The sequence below is a fragment of the Lactuca virosa genome, chromosome 1 (assembly GCF_052849685.1).
Source record: "Lactuca virosa cultivar CGN04683 chromosome 1, Lactuca_virosa_CGN04683_v6, whole genome shotgun sequence".
Lineage (NCBI taxonomy): Eukaryota > Viridiplantae > Streptophyta > Magnoliopsida > Asterales > Asteraceae > Lactuca > Lactuca virosa.
Window position 1 is genome coordinate 23,251,135 of NC_136426.1, and position 19,931 is coordinate 23,271,065.

At 36.4% G+C, this 19,931-nt stretch overlaps 2 protein-coding genes across 4 annotated transcripts; one reads left to right on the forward strand and one right to left on the reverse strand.

The window, feature by feature from the left end:
* The first annotated feature begins 1,876 nt into the window (after positions 1-1,876).
* LOC145145673 (DDT domain-containing protein DDR4-like) lies at positions 1,877-7,854 on the forward strand. 3 transcript variants are annotated; one of them, XM_079074955.1, is made up of 12 exons: positions 1,877-2,794; positions 2,887-2,997; positions 4,400-4,486; positions 4,573-4,610; positions 4,696-4,777; positions 4,860-4,966; positions 5,068-5,218; positions 5,535-5,627; positions 5,891-6,011; positions 6,100-6,142; positions 6,227-6,421; positions 6,739-7,854. In XM_079074955.1, exons 1-12 carry the CDS (start codon positions 2,399-2,401, stop codon positions 7,511-7,513), a joined length of 2,199 nt encoding a protein of 732 aa, XP_078931081.1. In that variant the 5' UTR covers positions 1,877-2,398; the 3' UTR covers positions 7,514-7,854. The 3 variants fall into 3 exon arrangements, with proteins under 3 accessions (XP_078931081.1, XP_078931096.1, XP_078931089.1); XM_079074970.1 differs by having other exon boundaries at positions 6,745-7,854; XM_079074963.1 differs by having other exon boundaries at positions 6,230-6,421.
* On the reverse strand, positions 7,843-11,056 carry LOC145146041 (hydroxyproline O-galactosyltransferase GALT6-like). The gene is made up of 7 exons (XM_079074980.1): positions 9,873-11,056; positions 9,543-9,778; positions 9,132-9,422; positions 8,924-9,052; positions 8,657-8,830; positions 8,429-8,536; positions 7,843-8,250 (listed from the first exon to the last, which is right to left on the reverse strand). The coding sequence occupies exons 1-7, from the start codon at positions 10,714-10,716 to the stop codon at positions 8,041-8,043; spliced, it is 1,992 nt and encodes a 663-aa protein (XP_078931106.1). The 5' UTR covers positions 10,717-11,056; the 3' UTR covers positions 7,843-8,040.
* Positions 11,057-19,931: the final 8,875 nt, after the last annotated feature.

A 19,931-nucleotide genomic window follows, 5' to 3' on the forward strand; every position in this document is an offset into this window, starting at 1 on the left:
ATATTGAACATCTGTGGAAGTGTTGTGGGCTCGGGATTTTGTTGTTGAGCTTGGTGAGCATGCTGATGAGGGAAAGGATATTGGGCCGGAGAAAAAAATTGATGTTGTTGTTGCATATTGGTCTGATGGGCTGATTGAGACCTGGCCTTAATTTCGTGTTGTTGGAAGTTGTTTGGGCTTGGAAGCAAGCCTTGCTGATTGGATCCAAGAGGGAACTGAGGGCAATAGGCCCACCCCCAATTCCTTGATCGTTGATTTTGTTGTTGTTGACGACTTCCGCTTCCGCTGAAAAAATTGCCGTTGTTGCCTCTATTATTTAGACGACCGCCATATCGCCCTCCTCCCCGGCCGCCACGACGTCCACCACGATCCCCACAACCTATGTTGCTGCTGTTGCCATTGAAATCATTACACCACTGAGATGAATTGTGATTCGAATTTTGAACAATAAGGGCATGTGGGGAGGATGAACTGTCAGCATGCGTGATAAGAGAGTCACGATGTTCATCTTGGAGCATCTGTTGCTCTTCACAAATGAGGATGGATCGAGCATCCCAGAAAGATGGAGGCGGATCCGGTGTCAGATGTTTATGGCTATGTACCAGAATTTTGGAGACAACCCGTTGATCATGTAAGCTACCAGGTTAGCTTCAAAAACTTTAGCATCCATGTGTTCTAATCGATCAACAAGGGAACTTATTTTGTTGCAGTAGTCTGTGATGGAAGCATTACCAATCTAGATGTTTCTTAATTCTCGATCAAGTTGAATAATCTTCGAGGCTTTGTTATCACGAAAAACCTTTTCAAGGTTTTCCCAGATTTCAAAAGTTGTTGCTTGCTTCTTGAAAATCATATTGAGAAGGGGTGTGGAGAGGGTGGCATAAAGCCATGATTTCACGATTGAATTCTTGCGAATCCATAAATCCTTTGCATTTGCTAATTCTTCTGTTCCTTTGTCCTTTTCTTTTTTTCTTTATCAATTGTTACTTGTGCAGGAGGCTTGAGGTGATCATCAACTGCATACCTGATGCAGTGAATTTCGAATAGTTCACGCCGAATATCATAATTCATTTGATCTAAGTCTAGAACGAATGGAATTGCATGTTTGATGTTAATCATAAAAGAGGGCTTATTTGTGATCGACATGCTGAGGAGGAGAAAGAGATATTGAGAAGAATAAGAATGTAATGTGAGATCAGAGGGGTAGAAAAGAAGATGTACGAAGAGAAGAGTCGTCGGCTAGGGTTTATGATAATCGAATGCTCTGATACCATGTAAATTATAATATTTTCCTATGAGTCCCTTTCATTCCATATACTCAAAATATATATACAGCGTACAATACAAAACACAAACGGGCCAAACATAGAATGGGCCGACAATATACATAAGATACATTCAATAAAATATACATACACTAACACTTACAAGCATTAAGAAATGGTAGGGAAGAAGTGAGAAAGGTAAATAACAGTAAAGAAAGAGAGAGAGAGAGAGAGAGAGAGAGAGAGAGAGAGGATGTTTTCTCTCTCATTTGTGAAGGTTAGTAGCCTCACTCACGTGAGGTCACACCACCACCATGGAGGGGTGGTGTTCCCCCTCCTAACTCACGCGTAAGTAGCATGTGTAGTAAAGTCCATCATTTCCGTTTAGTCTTAGGAGGAAAGCGATCATTCCATTTTTTTCTGAATCCTTCTTTAATGAAACTCGAGAAAACCAATTTATTTTACTTTCTCTCACTTTCATACAATTTTTTTTTTACTCTCGTTAAATTAAACTCGAAAACACGGTGTAATAGTTTAAGACTAATTTTCTAATTTAATCAGAATATATAATAAATAATATTAGAAACAAAATCAGAAAATCATATTCACACATAGAAGAGAGTTGAGATTTGAGATTTGAGAAGACATTCATACACATGAGAGATTTGAGGAGAAACTGCGCTGATGCGGTCCTTTTGGGTTCAATGCCCTCAAAATTCTTGCCTGTGTCAAACACAAACTGATTTTCCCCTTTTTTTTGCCCTAGCTTTCTTCTTCCTTAAACTTCACCCCATCAAACCCTAATACTTTCTTGAATTTGCACGCAATTTCCACAATTTCTCACATTTCTGCTCTTCAATTTTGAAAATCCCTTTAATTTTTACCCAAATTTGCATCCTCTCTTTGATTCACTCTCTAAACCACGAGAAGGGACAGAGAGAAGAGAAATTTGTATGTATGTTGTGATGACGGTGTTTGATTTTGGAGCTTGTTATTCATCTTCTTCGAATTCTATATCAAGAAACAAATTTTCTCGATATTAATTTCTCTTGAATGCAACCCAATGATCTGCAATGTGTACCCTAACTAAATAATCATAACCCCAGGTTCTTGCTCCGCGCGATCCTCTCATAATGTCTGACGAACCATCTTCATCGCCGATCCATTGCGACGGCGAAATCAACGACAACAATAAAACTGCTGCAAACAATAACAATGGAAGCAACGCTGTAGTGAGGAGAGAGAGACCTTCGCGGGCATGTACTGCTCGTTCTGCTGCTCGGCTTTACGCAGCTGCCGCTGCGGAAGCGGCAGTTGTGACCGGTGGACGGAAGCAGAAGTCCAGACGGCGGCCTTCTCGGAGAGAAATAGAGGAGGAGGAAGAAGAAGAAGAAGAGCAACCGCCTTCTCCTCCTAACCCGTACAGCACGATCGTGACACCGTTGGTGCGAGAGCCTCCGCTGTCACAGTTGTCGCGATGGAGTATTAGGTCTATGTGGGAGCTAGCATCAATTCTTAATTTTTTTAATGTGAGCTTTGAAGAACAAATCAAAATGTTCAATTTTGTTTTCATTCAAAGCGGTTGAAGTGTGAATAATTGTTGTGTGTTTTTGTTTTGCAGGTTTATAGGCCGCTTTTGAATATTAAAGTTGAGTTTTCTGTTGAAGAGTTCGAAACAGCCCTGATTACACCGAATGGTACTTTGGGTGACATTCATATTCCTTTATTGAAGGTTGGTGGGTGTGCATATATGATATGAAAGAATCTTTAACTTTGGAAACCTGTTAGTGTACATGTTAATTGTTCAATGTTCATACCATTCATTCTTTCAGTCCCCATAAGTCACCTTCCTTATCTGGACTTACGATTTTCCTTCATCATGCTGGAGGAGAGACCTCACTCTTTAGCATGTGCATTTGTCTTTTTAGTTCATTAAGGTGAACATATCCATCCATGTGCAATGCAGAAATAATGTTGAAAGGGTCCAAACTATGCTCTATGCTTAAAAGTTTGTATTTTTAGAGTATAGAACATGCTTCCATATGAAGTATGAACAAAAGATGAATGGAGCTGAGGTTTTGGAAGCTATGCTTAATAAATGCATGTTAAGCCGATCCTTAGTTAAGTCTTAAGAGGAAAAATGGTGATAGTTTTGAAATTTGGAAGACTAAATAATAAATTTATAGGTTTAAGTCGGGTAGGTCAAGTGTTACCTTATTCACCGGCTATCCCTAAGTTCTTAGATTGCTTGACCTAGATTGATAATTTATAGTTAAAACTAATCAATCATCTAGGTTAGTAACAAAAAGGGGTGATCTTGGCTTTTTTAAGTATAAAAACTTTGTTGTCACAAACATGCATTTGAAACAAATAACTTAACTACTGATTCTGTGAGAAGATCTCCACCCTACTTACTCCTTTGCTAGTTTAAGTTTTGTATTATTATAGTTAAACCTTGTTGTGCGTATAGCAATGCATGCTGCATAACTCTATAAAAATGGTATAACCAGAAAGAACAAACAACAATCAGCCTAATGAGGTTGAAAACTAGGGTTTGTATCTGTATATGTGCATTTAGGGTGCCTATCTTCCAACTTGTTTTGCTCCTATTGTTTTCACTAATTATATTTTAATAAAGAGACATAGTGCAGAAAAAAAAAACAGGAGTCAAAATCAAATATGGCTCTGGTCAATCAATGTGTAGGCTTGTAGTATATGTCTCTTTTACTTTAGTGACTAAATGAAAAAGAATTCTGAAATGGCCCAAGAAGGAAATAGTAACCTGAGAGAATTTAATTTCGTTGTTTCATCGATCCTGAAAATATAACTTTATACGTAAATTTAGTTGATACATTTACTACTAATAATTGCCACATCGTTATGGAACTTGAATAAGGTTGATTCCCCTAATTTAGTGTGATTATCCTATTTTATACTATGTCTGGCTAGCTTTTTAAGATTTCATAACATTCACAATATGAATGTAAATCATACACAAATAGAAGTATATGTTGATATATTTAAGCACCCAAGTATTTGCATTCGGTTATTGTGGCTCGTGTATTTCTTATAAATTCTTGATGAAAATGAATTTTAAAGTGTCTTTTTCACTTTAATGTTTTCTATTTATTTAGGCAATACCTCCAGTTACTCGGATGGCATTAGGAAGAAACACATGGGTTACTGTTTTATGCAGAAAGCTAAGAGATTGGTGGCACTGGGTACATTATATTTTCATCTTCACCATTAAAATTGTCATAACTTTCTTTTGTTCATAACCGAGTTTGCTTTTGAAACCTTATTGCAGGTTGCAGAGGGGGAATTACCTATTGTAGCATCACATGGGTAAGTTGTGCTACAGTTATGATCAGTTGTACATGTCATTTATTTTCATTTTAGTTTAACTAATTACCATATCTTGTCCTTTCAGGGCTGAGATTGAAACATATAACACCCTTGATCCTGGTGTTCGTGTGCTCATATTGAAAGCCTTATGTGACATTCGAGTTGAGGTATTCGTTCTGCTGAATCTGAATACAACTGTTTTTTTTATCCATTGTTGCATGGTTTATTAACTGCTATGAACTGTTACAGCAAGAAGATATAAGAAGCTATATAGATGACTCTATAAAACATGGTGTTCCTCTTTCAGCATTTCGTAAAGAACGTACAGGTGGCGACTCTCATGGAGTTTCTTACTGGTACTTTGCCAATCTTTGTCATGGATATGTTTTCATAATGATTTTAGTCAACCCAAAGTCTATTTTGATTTGATTTTTTTTTTTTTTTTTTTGGTGAAAAGGTACGAGGATGATCCTATCATTGGGCAGAGATTATACCGTGAAATTAGGACAGTGGAAGTGAAGAAAGGGAAGGGGAAAAACGTACAGTCTGTTCCATCTTATCAGTGGGAAACAATTGCTACTAATTTGGATGAGTTTCAAGACGTTTCAGTAAGTTCTCCTAGTGATGATTTTTGCTCCTTTGTTGAAAAATACTGTAGGTAGTGTTTGTTACATGATAGAATCAAAGAAGGAAATGGAATGGTTCATTCCATTTGGAATGAAAAAGCTGTTTGTTCTTTCCGATGGAATGGAATGGGCTTTTCAAGAATGTGATTACTTTCATTTTTATTAATGTAAAGTGTCACGAAGCAATATTCTGATCATGTTTTTGAAACATTTATATTACTGTTCATCTGATGGAATCACAGCATTTATATTTTCTTCACTGTCTGCGCTCTTGAGATTTTTAACTTTCCTTTGATAGGAAAAACTATCTTCTAGCAAAAATCGTACTGAGTCTTCACTTGGGAAGAAACTAGAAGATGACATCCTACCAGAGATCGAGAAGGTCCATAAGGTAAGCAAAGAATCTTGCATCTTCCTCCATATTTTGAACCGCTTTCTGTTCTAAATTCACATTGTTGAGAGTTATAAACTATTTGAGAAAATGATGACCAATTTGGAGAAATGAGAAGAAACAATGAGGGTAAATCTATAAGAAGTCTGTCTGGATTTAACGGGAAAAGCATGTTTTCCTAGACTTTTTTATTAAGTGGTTCTTTGTACATTAAGTCAAATAAGAGAGAAGCAGTGTTGTAATTGTTTGTTGTTGGTGCACAGAGGAAAGAGAAGTTGCTCAAGAGACAGCATCGACAAGCTCTTCTTCTTGATAGCATGATTATTGATGCACTTGGTCCAGGGCGTTCCCTACGTGGCAGAAAACCCGTGTCCTACACTTTTGGTAAGATTAATCACACTCATTTTCAATCTTATTATTATTCATCATTTATATTTTATTCCTGTCACTATAAAAATTGCAACTTTTGCAGATGATTATGACCGATCAATCAATGAGGCTATCAAGATAACCAAGTAATAACTTTTTTACTTTAACTATTTTAATTCATTGTATGGATTCTTGTGGCATTTTTGTCAATCTTTTGTTCTTTTTTCCAGAAGGAAGCAAGCGTCCCCAGAACATAGCGTGAGAAGAGAAGGTTTAAGAAATGGGGTTTCCACAAATGGTGGGACATCACAAACTTCTCATCAACCCTCACCAACTCCATCATCACCCGATTCACATTCACTCCAACTTCATTATGATGAAACAGATGAAGATCATGCATATGCATCTGAACCCTTGGATCGAAGGTACCCCCTTGCTTTTGATTGCTGTCCATGGCTGACCCCCTGTTTTTGTCCCATTAAGTGTTTCATTTATAAATGATGCTTAAAAGATATTTGAAAAAATCACACTTCACTTGAGGAAATGAAAGGAATCTGAAAGATCTACCTAATTATAGCATTGCAATTTGAAACATCAATCTACCCAATCGTATAATCAAGTAGATTTTGCATACTATAATATACCAATAAGAAAAATATCAAAACGTTGAGTGGATTTTTCAAAGTACAACACTGTCCCCATTAAGTGAATAAGAAGCAACACTGATTCTGTTTATGTATAGCAACAGGAAGAGGCAGAGGCCTCAAAGGTATTCGGCACACGAGTTTGTAGAAGCCGTTTCCGACAATGATGGTGACAGTGACGATGATATAGTTGGTGAAGCAGTATACGATGAAGAATATCTAAAAAGAAGAAAAGGAAGGAGAAAGATGTCAAGTAGTTCCGAAGGTGAAGGAGATGAAGAGTATCATTGGGATGAAGAAAATGCCAAGGAGGAAGAAGAAGAAGAAGAAGAGGATGAAGGGGATGCGTCAATAAGTTCAAGTGAAGACAGTGATGTTCCACAAAGATCCAACAAGTTTTCAGGGCGGGCCCGCCGAGCCACAAAACTAAGGTCGGTTGGTGAACTCCAAGATGGTCTCCGACGCAGTAAACGGGCCACTCGTAACCGTATTGATTACACAAAGTATGAATTTTCCGATTCCGAACCCGAGTTAGTCAAGCCCGACAAGTTAAATGGGCCAAATAAAAACAATGAAGCAAGTGAAAGTGATACTCCGGGTTTTCCCATGGGAAGTGATGATAATACTAGTAGTGGTAGTGATAATGATAATGGGGAGGTGAAGATGGATCAACCCATTATTGAAGATGAGCCTAAGATGGAAAAGGAAGATGAACATAAGGAACCACAAGCTATGAAAGTTGATGAGCCGGTGGAAGATGAGTTTGAAGGTGGTTCGCAAAAAAGACGGTTTCTTGATCTTAATGAGCTTGCACCAGGTCCGGGGTTTGAAGATGGTCAGATAATGAAAGATGATGATACAGATAATTTGTAGGGGTTTCCCAACTCATGGTTTGGGAAAGCTAGTTGTACGATATATATATATATATATATATATATATATATATATATATATATATATATATATTTGTTAGTTTTTGCAACTTAGAAGGATATATATGCTTCGTTGGTGAAGTTTTATGCAGCCTGTCCCCAACGTATGCCGAGAAGATTTAGATTTGTCAATTGATTGATCGTTCGTTTTTGTATGTTTTACTTTTACATTGCAACCAACTTAATGGGGATTTGGTGATTCATGGTGCAACAAAGTAACATTTACCTGATATTTAGCGATCATGTATCATGTATGTTCAAGATCCCTACTTGTACTTTTCATGATCATTTCATAACCTTCTATTTTGTTTGTATTAAAACTACCACTGTACATGACAGGTTATACAAAACCCACATGACAACCCTTGTGGGGTCATCAAAATGTGGGTTATACACGTGGAAAAGGTTATCTTGATTGTTGATTTTACTATATACAGATGATGTTGTGAGACCAATGGGGGTGCTATGCTATCTCATGTTGCAGCATTCGATACGACCATGAAGCTGCAATTTGTTCCACATGCATACCATTTGTCTGGGTGATTGGTAGTGTGCTGTGTAGTAATCTTGAATGCACCCAAACTGGCAAAACTTCAAACTGTGCACATACTCTACTCGTTTCGTCTTGTTGAACTGCTCCACCCACATTCCCATACTCACATCTTCCATCTTGAACAGCTGTTGCAATCACACATGACAAGTTACTTTGTTACCATTTACCAAAATGTATATAGGTCCTGCAATTTTTGTCAAATGCAGTTTGTACAAAACGTTCTATTGTCCTTACATATGCAAAACAAACAAGGCTATATATGATGCATCTAATACATAAAGATCTGAATTGATGAAGTCATACCTTCAATGTATGCTTCTCAAACCCCGAAGCAATGAACTCGGCAATATCCGATGATAAAATGTACCCTGGACCATTTGCATAAGGCGGGTAATCTTCCTCTGGCCATTCCTATAAACATAAAAAGATTGTTTATAGAATAGAGAGCAATTTTAGATCTTTTAAAGATATAAAAAAGATCATCCAAGTCACAGTACAATCTCAAATAATCATGACCAAGGATAGAATTACCTCATATGTTACAGCCCACTTGCCATATCTCATGGGTTTATGGTAGTAGTTTATATTTCCCAAATACAAACTCTTGCCATTCTCTACTTTATTTACTTCCTTGAGAACCGCATCAACTCTAACGAATGTGTCATCATCACACTTCATAATATACTTGGCGGAAGCTGCACGAACCTAAACCAAATTATTCAAACCCAAAATGAGAACCTTTTTTTTTTTTTTTTTTAAATAACCCTTGAAAACCTCTTTGTTTATAAGATCACTCACCCCGTATTCACATATTGCAACAGTTTTCAGAACAACAAGGTCGTAATTATCCATGTATGGCACGATCACAATATCACCAAAGAAATCGGCTTCTTTCTTTAGCTCCGCATTCACTTCCTTTCTTGCATGCTATTATTGCAACAACTTATAAAAACAGTTTTTGGTGTGATCATCTATGTAGAGGTCTGTTTGTTGAGATATTACTCACCAGTGCTACAAAGAAACGAGCAACAACATGTGATGACTTGACAAGATCATACTGCATCCATGACTTTCGGGCAGCCATCCGTTCTGCAAAATGGTTTCCTGCAGAAAGGACACCAATAAACAGATCGACAGATGAATCTGGAAGTGGTGGGGTCTTCCATGTATTTGACATTTCTAGGCTTCTTTGGGGATCAAAACTCGGGTGTGTTGATGGTAATGAACCAGCAAATATGGCATTCACATCAACGTCTCCTTTCAAAGCCAAACCAGTTGCATCCTCCAATGCAAAACCCTAAAGTAACACCATCAACAAACAACATTAACTCCCAAAAACACAAGATACAACACACTGACTTTGTACTACATAAAATGGTTGTGGATTTTGAAAAGGGTCGGGAATGATGTAACTCACAGTTCGATAAGGAAATGAAGTGATGTGTCTACCATCGACATTGACATGGTAACCCTCCAAGCCTGCACTAAGAGTAAGAACGAATAGCTTCCCTTCTGTAAAAGGGAAGGGCCAGTCATAAGTCATCTTCTTCGTCCTGCCTATCATCCTGTTCAACCACCAGCTGGTTTTTGATTCCTCTAAGCTGTTATTATCATCATCACGCTTCCACTTCTCACATTTCACCTGGCCATCAACTATGGAAAGTCACCAGATTAGCTAGTATATGACTCGTTTGAGAATCATCAATGGCGGATTACTGAAATTCAAATGAATTCGAATTTCACTTACCCGTTTCTTCATCAGCTCTGGACTTCCATCCCTCACATCGATGAGCAAATCCCCATTGCATCCTGTAACATGTGTTCTGTTCGATCACTGGCTTCCCACTCCAATCCCCCTTCAGTCGAGGATTAAAATGCAAAATCCTCGGTGGGTCTTCCCCGTCAACCGTCCTTAAACCCTGTAATTCCATCATAAACTGCGAAACCATCAAATTCTGACCTGGTTTCAGCAACGAAATCTTTGGATTTTGCTCAAGGTGTCCCTCTCTAGGACTACCCACAACAGTAATATGCGATCCTAATGTCATCCCACAAGGAAGCACAATAATGCTTCCCCTTTTTTGAAACAGAGACCCCGATAACGTGACAGAATTAGGGCAAATCTCCATGGTATGATTCTGATTGGTGATGTTTTTTGAGGGTAACGGAAATCTACCCAATTGAAGTTCTTCCCAAAACTTCTTCCCTACTGAAAATGCTTCTTTTGCAGACTTCTGGATTGCCCCAAATCCATCTTTTCTGGTAGTGCTTATAGCGTTGATGTCATAATTCAAACTGGATAACGCTTTAAACTCTCGAATTTTTCGAATATTTCTGGAATTGGAGAGTGCTTTTGGAATTGGGGCTTCTTTTTCTTGTAATTCTTCTTCACTGTCAAGAGGAAAGAGATGTTTGGACAATCCGTCGGTGTAGAGAAAATTACTTCTTGAAAGTTGTTCATCTTCTTGAGTAACTGATTTGAATATGAAGGGAACTACTAAACTGACGATGAGCATATACAAAAACCCTACACCAATTAAAAACTGAATTTGCCTCTGAGACATTAACCAGTCTAACTTAGCTCGCTTCATGTTCAATTTCTCTAACTAGACACAGAAATTACGCAAGAAAAGGGAAGAATCAGGTATTAAGAGAAAAAGTAACTGAAATGTGATCGTAATAGATTAAAGGGACTGGACTAAGCTTCGGAAATTGAGTTAATTTCTCGAAGACCTATCTGAATTCTGAATTGGAGAGGGAACATGCAAAGAGGGAGAAGGACGCCATTAAAATGGTGTGAAGGCGGAGTTGTAAATAGAGAAAGTTGAGGTGGTGGAAGATCGAACAGGTCGGCCACCGCCGCCGTGAATCAAACAGAATTTGATATTTTTCTCCAAGCATTCAAGATGTGACACTTCAATGCGTCATGCAAAAACATTATTATTTTTATATACAAAAACTGATCTCTCTTTGTCTCCCTCCATATCCTAACCTACAAAAAAAACTGTATAAAACAAGGACAAAACTTTAAAAATATGTAATTTGACGTGGTTAAGTTCAAAACCTTTGAAAAACTGGTCATTTTCAACAAGTTTTGTTGTGGTTTTGGTCCCTTTTCCGTTAACTTTAACAACTTGACTGTTAACTTTTTTAAAATGACTATTTTACTTTTAGAGATCATTTCTGCAACCAAACTACAATGACTATTTCTACATATCTTCTTTTTATTTTTATTAAATTATTATATATTAATAAATGTTATTTTTAATATATCCTATTTATATATTAATAAATATTATTTTATTAGATTATTAATTTTTTTTAATTAAAATTTTTTAATTTCTTTGTTATCGGGTATTTTAATTGGATTATTATATATGAATAAATATTTTTTAATCTATAGTATATATATTATATTGGATTATTAGTTTATTTTAGTTATTTTTGTGCATTGGAATAATTATTTTTTATTGGATTATTATATATTAATAAATATTATTTTTAATTTATAATATTTATATTCTAATAAATATTAATTATCAGATTATTAATTTCATTTAGTTAATTTTTCAATTCCTTTTTTTTGGATTAATTCTTTTTTATTGAAATATTACTTTTAATTTATTATTTTTTATATAATAAATATTATTTATTATATTATTAATTTCTTTTTATTGTATAATATTAATTCTTTTTAATTTTATTAGTTTCACCACAAAGTTGTCGGAATACTCAAAAGCGTCGCCTGCTCATCAACGAAAATCGTCGGGATCACCGCCAAAACCTTTATCGGACGTCCGACGTAAACTCTATTAACTTTTTCCACCCAACATCCTCGGTAGCCACCTACGACAACCTTTTCACAATCCGCTAGAATCCTCCATATCTCACACAATACGCAACAAACTCCTATAAACATTAAAAGTGGTAGTGGTGATCGGGTGATGGTAGTGGTGTTATTGCATGTGACTAACATCATCATTGGATGGAAAAGGTTGGTGGGTTTCTGTCCGACCTCCGATGAAGATGTTTTGTTGTGATCCCGACGATTTTCGATGATGAGAGGCAACGTTTTTGCGTATTCTGACGACTTTGTGGTGGAACTAATAAAATTAAAAAGAATTAATAGTAGACATTAAAAATAAACTAATAAACTTATAATCCAACAAAATAATATTTATTATATAAAAAAAAATTAGAAGTCATATTCCAACAAAAAAGAATTAATCCAAAAAAAAAGGAATTAAAAAAATATCTAAAAGAAATTAATAATCTGATAATGTAATATTTGTTAGGATAAAAATATTATAAACTAAAAATAATATTTATTAATATATAATAACCCAATAAAAAAAATACTCCAATAAACAAAATTAACTAAAATAAATTAATAATCCAATATAATAATATTTATTAATATATAAATATTATATATTAAAAATAATATTTATTCATGTATAATAATCCAATGGTAGGTACGTATCCCAACTCCCTCCAAAATCCAACACACATGCCCGCAACATATCCTCAAGTGTCTGGATCGTCCTCTCACTCTGGTCATCTGTCTGGGGGTGGTATGCCGTGCTAAAATGCAGTTGAGTGCCCAGTTCCTCGTGGAACTTCTTCCAAAACCTAGATGTAAATCGAACATCCCTGTCAGAGACTACCGACATTGGCACCCCATGTCTAGCCACCACCTCTCGCACATAAATATTCGCCAACTTCTCGGCGAATATACTCTCAGGGATTGGAATAAAGTGGACACTCTTCGTCAACCTGTCCACAATCACCCATATGGATCCACACCCCTCGCTGTCCTCGGTAACTTCGTGATGAAGTCCATAGCGATCTTCTCCCACTTCCACATGGGAATGGGTAGCGGCTGAACCTTGCCATGAGGCCGCTGATGCTCGGCCTTGACCTTCCTGTAGATCAGGCATCGCTCCACAAACCAGGCGATCTCCCGCTTCATGCAGGGCCACAAGTAACTCAGTCTCAAATCTCTATACATTTTCGTAGCCCCCGGATGTATAGAGAACTTGGACTTGTGTGCCTCCTACAATATCTTCTGTCTCACTCCTCCAGTCAGCGGTACCCACACCCGACCACATTGTGTCAGAAGGCCACGGCTATCCTTAACAAACAAAGGATATTGCCACCGAATCCTCTCTATCTTCAAATTCTCTTTCTTCACACTCTAGACCTGGGCCTCCTTGATCATATCCAACAATGGAGATATCACCATCATCCTCAAACAAACGTTCCCAATCGGGGAACCTGCCGCCTTACGGCTGAAAGCATCGGCCACCACGTTGGCCTTCCCTGGATGGTATAAGATCTCACAATCATAGTCCTTGAGCACGTCCAACCACATCCTCTGCCGAATTTTGAGGTTCTGCTGATCCATCAAATACTTCAAACTCTTGTGATCAGTATAAATGGTGCACCGTACTCCATACAAGTAGTGTCTCGAAATCTTGAGGGCAAACTGATGGGTTTAGACCATAAGAACATCCTATGTGCTCATACAAACCCTAATGCTTGGATCTAGGTTTCTCTATTGTACATGCATTCATCCAAGACTATAAACCCTAGATCTAGCATGTGATAATCAATATTAACATATGAATTAGGGTTTAGATCATACCTTGATTGTTATGTAGCAATAACAATCTCAAATCCTCCTTGTAATGGCTTTAGAAAGCTTAGAGTCACAAGTGTCACTCCTCTAATGGCTCACAAACACCAAGAGCAAGAGGATGAAGAATAAAGAAAGAGGAGGCTGCCCAAAACGTCCAGAAACCCTAGTGGAACTCTTAACCACGTTTTTGGGGCTTAAGGGTACTATATATACATGTAGGCTATTAGGGTTTTCAACTAGGAAACCCTAATTTGACTGCTTAAGCCCTAAGCAGCCCATGGACCCTTTTAGAATATCCCTCGGACGATTTCTAATGGGTTTCCCCATAGAATTCGTCCAACCTATTATTCCAAGTTGATCCATAGCCCAAATGCAGTTATCTTATAATTACAGTTCCAGTCCCTTAAGTTTAATTAATCTCTTTTAGCCACAAAATTAATTATCAATTAATTCTTGACTAATATTAATTAAACAATATGATTTCTCCTTTAATATATTATTCTCATAATATATTAATAAATCATAATTAATCCTTTCTCTCCATAGTTCATCCTATCAAGTTGCTTTGGTGAAGGCAACCCAAAAGGACCATGCACCATCGGGTCAAGTACATACCAAAATAGTTATGGACTTAGACACTAATCCAACAGTCTCCCACTTGGATAAGTCTAATAACTATTATGCGTATGACTTCAGATCCTGATCTGCAATCGTAGCTTTCAAAAACCGCTGTCAACTCTGATCCTATCAGAAGCGTGTCCTTTAGATAAGGGATCATATATTCCTCCATTCTAGATATCGTATAGACTGAGACATGGATTTAAATCATTCTCTCTGTCTATGTGTTGTTTCCCGATTTCCGATTTATGACGACTGACAACAGACTACAATTGAACACATCAAATTAGTCCCGGCTTGGCCAAGCGCTTAGGTGTCATCACTAAATCATCGAGGGGCCCACATATATCACTTTTATCCTACTTTGGGTAAAAGGAACGGATAAACTTCGACTCAATGCTCGCTTGCACTCACTCACCGAATCACACACAACAATATGTTTTATAACACCAAGTTACTGGTGCGTTTACATATTATCAATGTGTAACCGACTTGTAAGATACAACTCACACATCTCGGTTTCAAGAATATAAGATATTATCGTCTCACCAATCACTCGTGATAAAATCCATGAAGTGATCCAAGTGAGCGTGGGTTTAATCCAATGCTCAAATCATATTCATAAGCACTCATGAACGTTGCAGCAAACATTTGCTTATGTCTAATACACTTTAGACAATCCACACACCAATTCACGACAGTCTTCATTCCTACCTACTTCCAACATATGAACGACTGTGGTCCGTTCGAATAATTTGATTGTTCTGAACCAATTTAATTATTCAGGAAGTCAAAACATGCAAAGTGAAACACAAGAATAATACTAATCCTATATGGTCCCAAACCTTTGAGTATAAATAAAACACCTTTTATTTATCACCATATCGATTACTCATTATTTGTTGTTTCGGGTAATCAACTTCTTACTTGAATTATTACTACACTTGTCCCATGCTCTCAGCATGCACACAATGTTTACCTACGGTCCTTTCTTTGTGAAATAGATCAAATGAACACATTTCCAATCATACTCATTTCACAACTTCCAATCCTTTTCATAAGTATAAGAATATCAAATTCTTGTTACTTATGCTAGATTCTAACATTTTATGCAATGATTCTTTCGTAAAGTCATAGCTCAAAATCATCAAGACTTGGCCAATCTCTATCAGAAACAATTCTATAGATATGATGTCTCTCACTCAAAGTACATTCCTTTGAACATCCTTCTTGCATAAAAGTTTCTAATCTAGACATAGATTCTTAATATCCAACTCCCAATATGGAAACATTTCCATATTTGGCATATAACAATTCATTCTTAATAGAATCTTATCTATTCATATTAATGTCATCCAATACCATACTTCCAACTACTCACAAGCGACCAATCCTCAGCGAGCTTTGGATCGTCCTTTGATAGTTGTTTAATTATTTTAGTCAAAACCGATTCTAGTCCTTTTTCCCTCTAAATGCGCTAGACATTTTGAAAATTTTAGAATGGTCAAATATTATAGCACTTGCAATCGATCCTATACCCGAAGCATATGGAACACGATGCATAATGTCTTACATAAAGATATGATGCTTTATCCATCTTCTGCCATAATATTTTATGTGTCTCGTTCTTACAATTCGAACTATGAAGAAGGATGCTGTAATCATAATCGAAATTTAAGAACACACTATGTATCCTTTGACTAATTTTATTAAAATTTCTCAATCTAAGCTTTAGATTTTGAAACGAAGTACAATATTCTCTCCCTTAATTATAGCAAAACAACTTTTCAACCCTTACGACTTTGCAAAGTATAACTATTGTTTTCTATAATTAATATTGCTAACTTGCAATACTTGCCTTAATAATCATACAAGCACAACATTTATGCTCCCACAATCATGATGATTATTATCGTATAAGCATAACACTTATGCTCCCACTAGCTTTGACATGTTTTAGAAAACAACTGAACTTCCAGAAATCATTACTTATTGAATTTCTGAAGTTCATATTTCTAATACCTAATGCTTTGATAATCCTTTATCTAAGCTTCTTAAACTTATACACCTTTGCCTTAGATAGCTCATATGTGTGTCTAAACAGTCTAGACTAATTGCCAAATCTCACAATCGAATTATGGAAAGGGATGCCGTAACCATAATCGAATTCGAGAATACAATTTCACAATCACTATCTTCTTAAAATCTCTCTTAGTGAAAGCATTTCCTCACAGTCATTTTCATGAAGGAGGGAATCTTATGACACTTAGATTTTAATGGTGTATGTGTTCCTATCCATACGAATTTGTCAAAACCAAAGTTTGCGACAAATCCAAACTCATATGGACTGAACTTTCTCAATCTTGATTTCTTGCCTTATGGTAACACGAGTGCCCACCATGTCTGCCAAGTAGTTAAGCAGCTCATCCTTACATATCAATGTACTTTCCATCGATCAAGGTGTTTTGTCTTTATGCATTCAAATGAGAACTCATAGAACTCACATACATAATTAACTCAATTGGAATGGCACAGAAACAAAATAATGTCAACACGATAGGTCATAAACCTCAAGTCGTGTGCTAGTGATGATTGATAAGGTTTATTCTCGATTAGTTCTTGAAACTTTTCAAGACCATTAAGACTCCCACTGACTCCTTGACATATAAGATTCTTTTGTCAATAAACATTTCTCGACAAACAAATATTCAAGAGTTAGTGTAGTTTTTATCAAGACAAAACACTTCACTAAATTGGCCCTAGTTGGTCTTTGTCTTATCCAAGACATCACAACTTTCCAATTGTGCAAGAATAAGAAAACCTTTTCAAATTTCACATTTGATGAATGTTATAAACCTTCTTAAGACTTGTCACTCAATTCACAATCTTAACTCTAAAACTTGGTTTTGGAACGAAGTATGATTGACTTCTTGATTTAACCATTTCTTCAATTCTTGATTCCTCTTCTCAGACATACAATTGCACTAAGACTCACTTAGAGGATCAATTGAGATATGGTTCTTAATCATTAAGACCTATCATAAAACATAATAAAAAGGTACTCTCCCTTCTTCTTAGAATAGAGAAACTTTTATCTTTCTGCCTACTTGATTCTTCTTATTCGTTCTGCTATTTATTGAAACTCTTTCAATCAATTGAGAATTACACTTAATCTCATAAGTATAATCATATTTACTTAACCTTAGTAAATCATGACGAATATCTTTGTTACTCTTGTGGTGGACTTGATCAACACACAACCTTGTGTACTCGATCTCCTAGTCCTTCACTTGACACTTTGTCAATGAATTAGTCTAATTTCCAAATATGAAATTTCTCATTCATCATGCAACCAAGTTGTATGATTCCAAGTTTCTGTCCAATTGAAACTTGGGCGATGAGAAACTTTCCCTATTTGGTAAATTCTTGACCTTTCCACAAATAACATAATTAAGAATCAAATCCATTATTGCTAATAATAGAAACTTACATCAATTTTTCATACACGCTATTGCAAGAATAAATAAATAATATAAAATCAAAATTTATATTATTGCGGAAAAATTTGTCCTTACAATGCAATTCAACTGAAAAACTATGTTGTTAAATATTCCTAAGCAATCTATTCTAACTCCAAGTAGTAGCTTAAGATTCTAATCTTCAAGTAATGTGATCGAAATCCATTTCTTCACGATTAGATTCCGCTCACTTCTTCCCTTAAGATTCCTCTTTTTTCTTCGATCCTACAAGACATCGAAATGTAATCTTATCACATTATGTATTAAGAATCTAGAATAGGAACTTAAAAGAGTTAGTTAATGGATTTTACCTAAAGTAGAGCCATACGTTTTGACTCTCCCATCTCTTAGATCTCTTAGGTAAATAGGGCAGCTTCGTCTCCAATGCCCCTTCTCTTGGCAATAAAAGCAAATTGACTCTTTTGGAACAACACACAAAACTACTTCTGACTTTGCCTTTCTCTTATGATCAAACTTGTCGATCATGGCATGCCTTTCATTGCCGTTGTCTATATCCATAGAGGTCTGGAAGGCAGATCCACCAATCAACTTTGCTTTTCCAGTGCGCCAAATCATTGTTGATTCAGCAGCAATAAGCATATAGGTGAGATCGATGAGGGTTACGTCGTGGTTCATCATATAGTACTCTCTTACGAACTTACTATATGAGTCAGGAAGTGACTGAAGAACCCAGTCAACATCCAGCTCCTCACAGACAATAGATCCCAACATTCTTAACCTATCAATGTGTGACTTCATCTCTAGGACGTGTGCACACACTGACTTTCCTTCTTCATGTTTACTTGCCAAAAGGGCTTGAGTGAGTTTGAACTTTTCAATCTTTTGAACTTGTGGGTTAGGGAGAACAATAGGAGGAGGTGGAGGAAGTGAAGCATGATCTCGTGTTCCTCGATCGAATCGTGGAATATCATCTTCATGTGAAAAGCTTTTTCCACGGGATTTGGGAAGACCATAGTTGTCATGCTTTGACATCTACAAAACGGGAGAAAAATTCAAGTTAGTTGATTGATTGAGTCCTTAATAAATCACCCAAATGAGATATTAAGGCTAGGACCCAACACAATACTCTACAACTTGGGAGAGGGATGCCGTAACCCAAATTGCAGAACATTTGAAGGTAAGTGAATGACGATTCACTAATTTCCACCATGAAAAACGAAAAAAAAAAATTTAAGTTTTAAATCTATTGAAAATTCCTAGATCTTTTGAGATTCATTGAACATTTCAATGGCATGTTTAAATCTCGATATGCCCCTCGATTTGTGACTGGGATGCCGAGGATCACAAAATAGGGTGTGAATAACCATGCAAACTTACATGGTGCCCTCAAATGTTACAGTCACCTATTCGATGTGCCGGTTAACCACACACGCTCCACCGAACTATGACAAACAATGAGTCACCCTTTGCTACCTTTGCTTAGAACCATTTAGTGTGCCGGTTAACCATACACGCTCCACTAACGTCTTCGCAAGGGCACAAAGTGTAATTTCATGGAATTGCATCAATTCACTTTTGCCTAAAGTAACTAAGATTGGGAATTTTGTAAAAGCATTTAGTTACTTTTGTACTTCATTATACTTATAATGGAAGGTTTCTGTCCTATCCTACCCGTTCGGCTAACGACCCTCCACTAGTCAAGAGTGCGGTGGGTAAGAGTGGATACCCATTCAATCGCCATTTTATAGGCAATTTCCTTAAACACCCCTTATAGACCAGCTTCGTGAATGAGGCCTACTAACGGTAAGACTGACTGTTTACTCATACATATATAATACTAGACTTTTAATGTTATATATAGTATAGGGTGTATTTTATACTTTTAAAATACTTGGTGGTCAAATTTAATAATTACACTTTTAATTTAATTAAATTGTAAACCAAAACTTTTATGGATTTATTAAATCTCTCTTAATTATACACTTTAATTAATTAATAAAACCATAAGGGTGTGAATTGAACTTTTCAAAACAATACTAGGGTTTTAGAATTTAACATTTCTAAATTA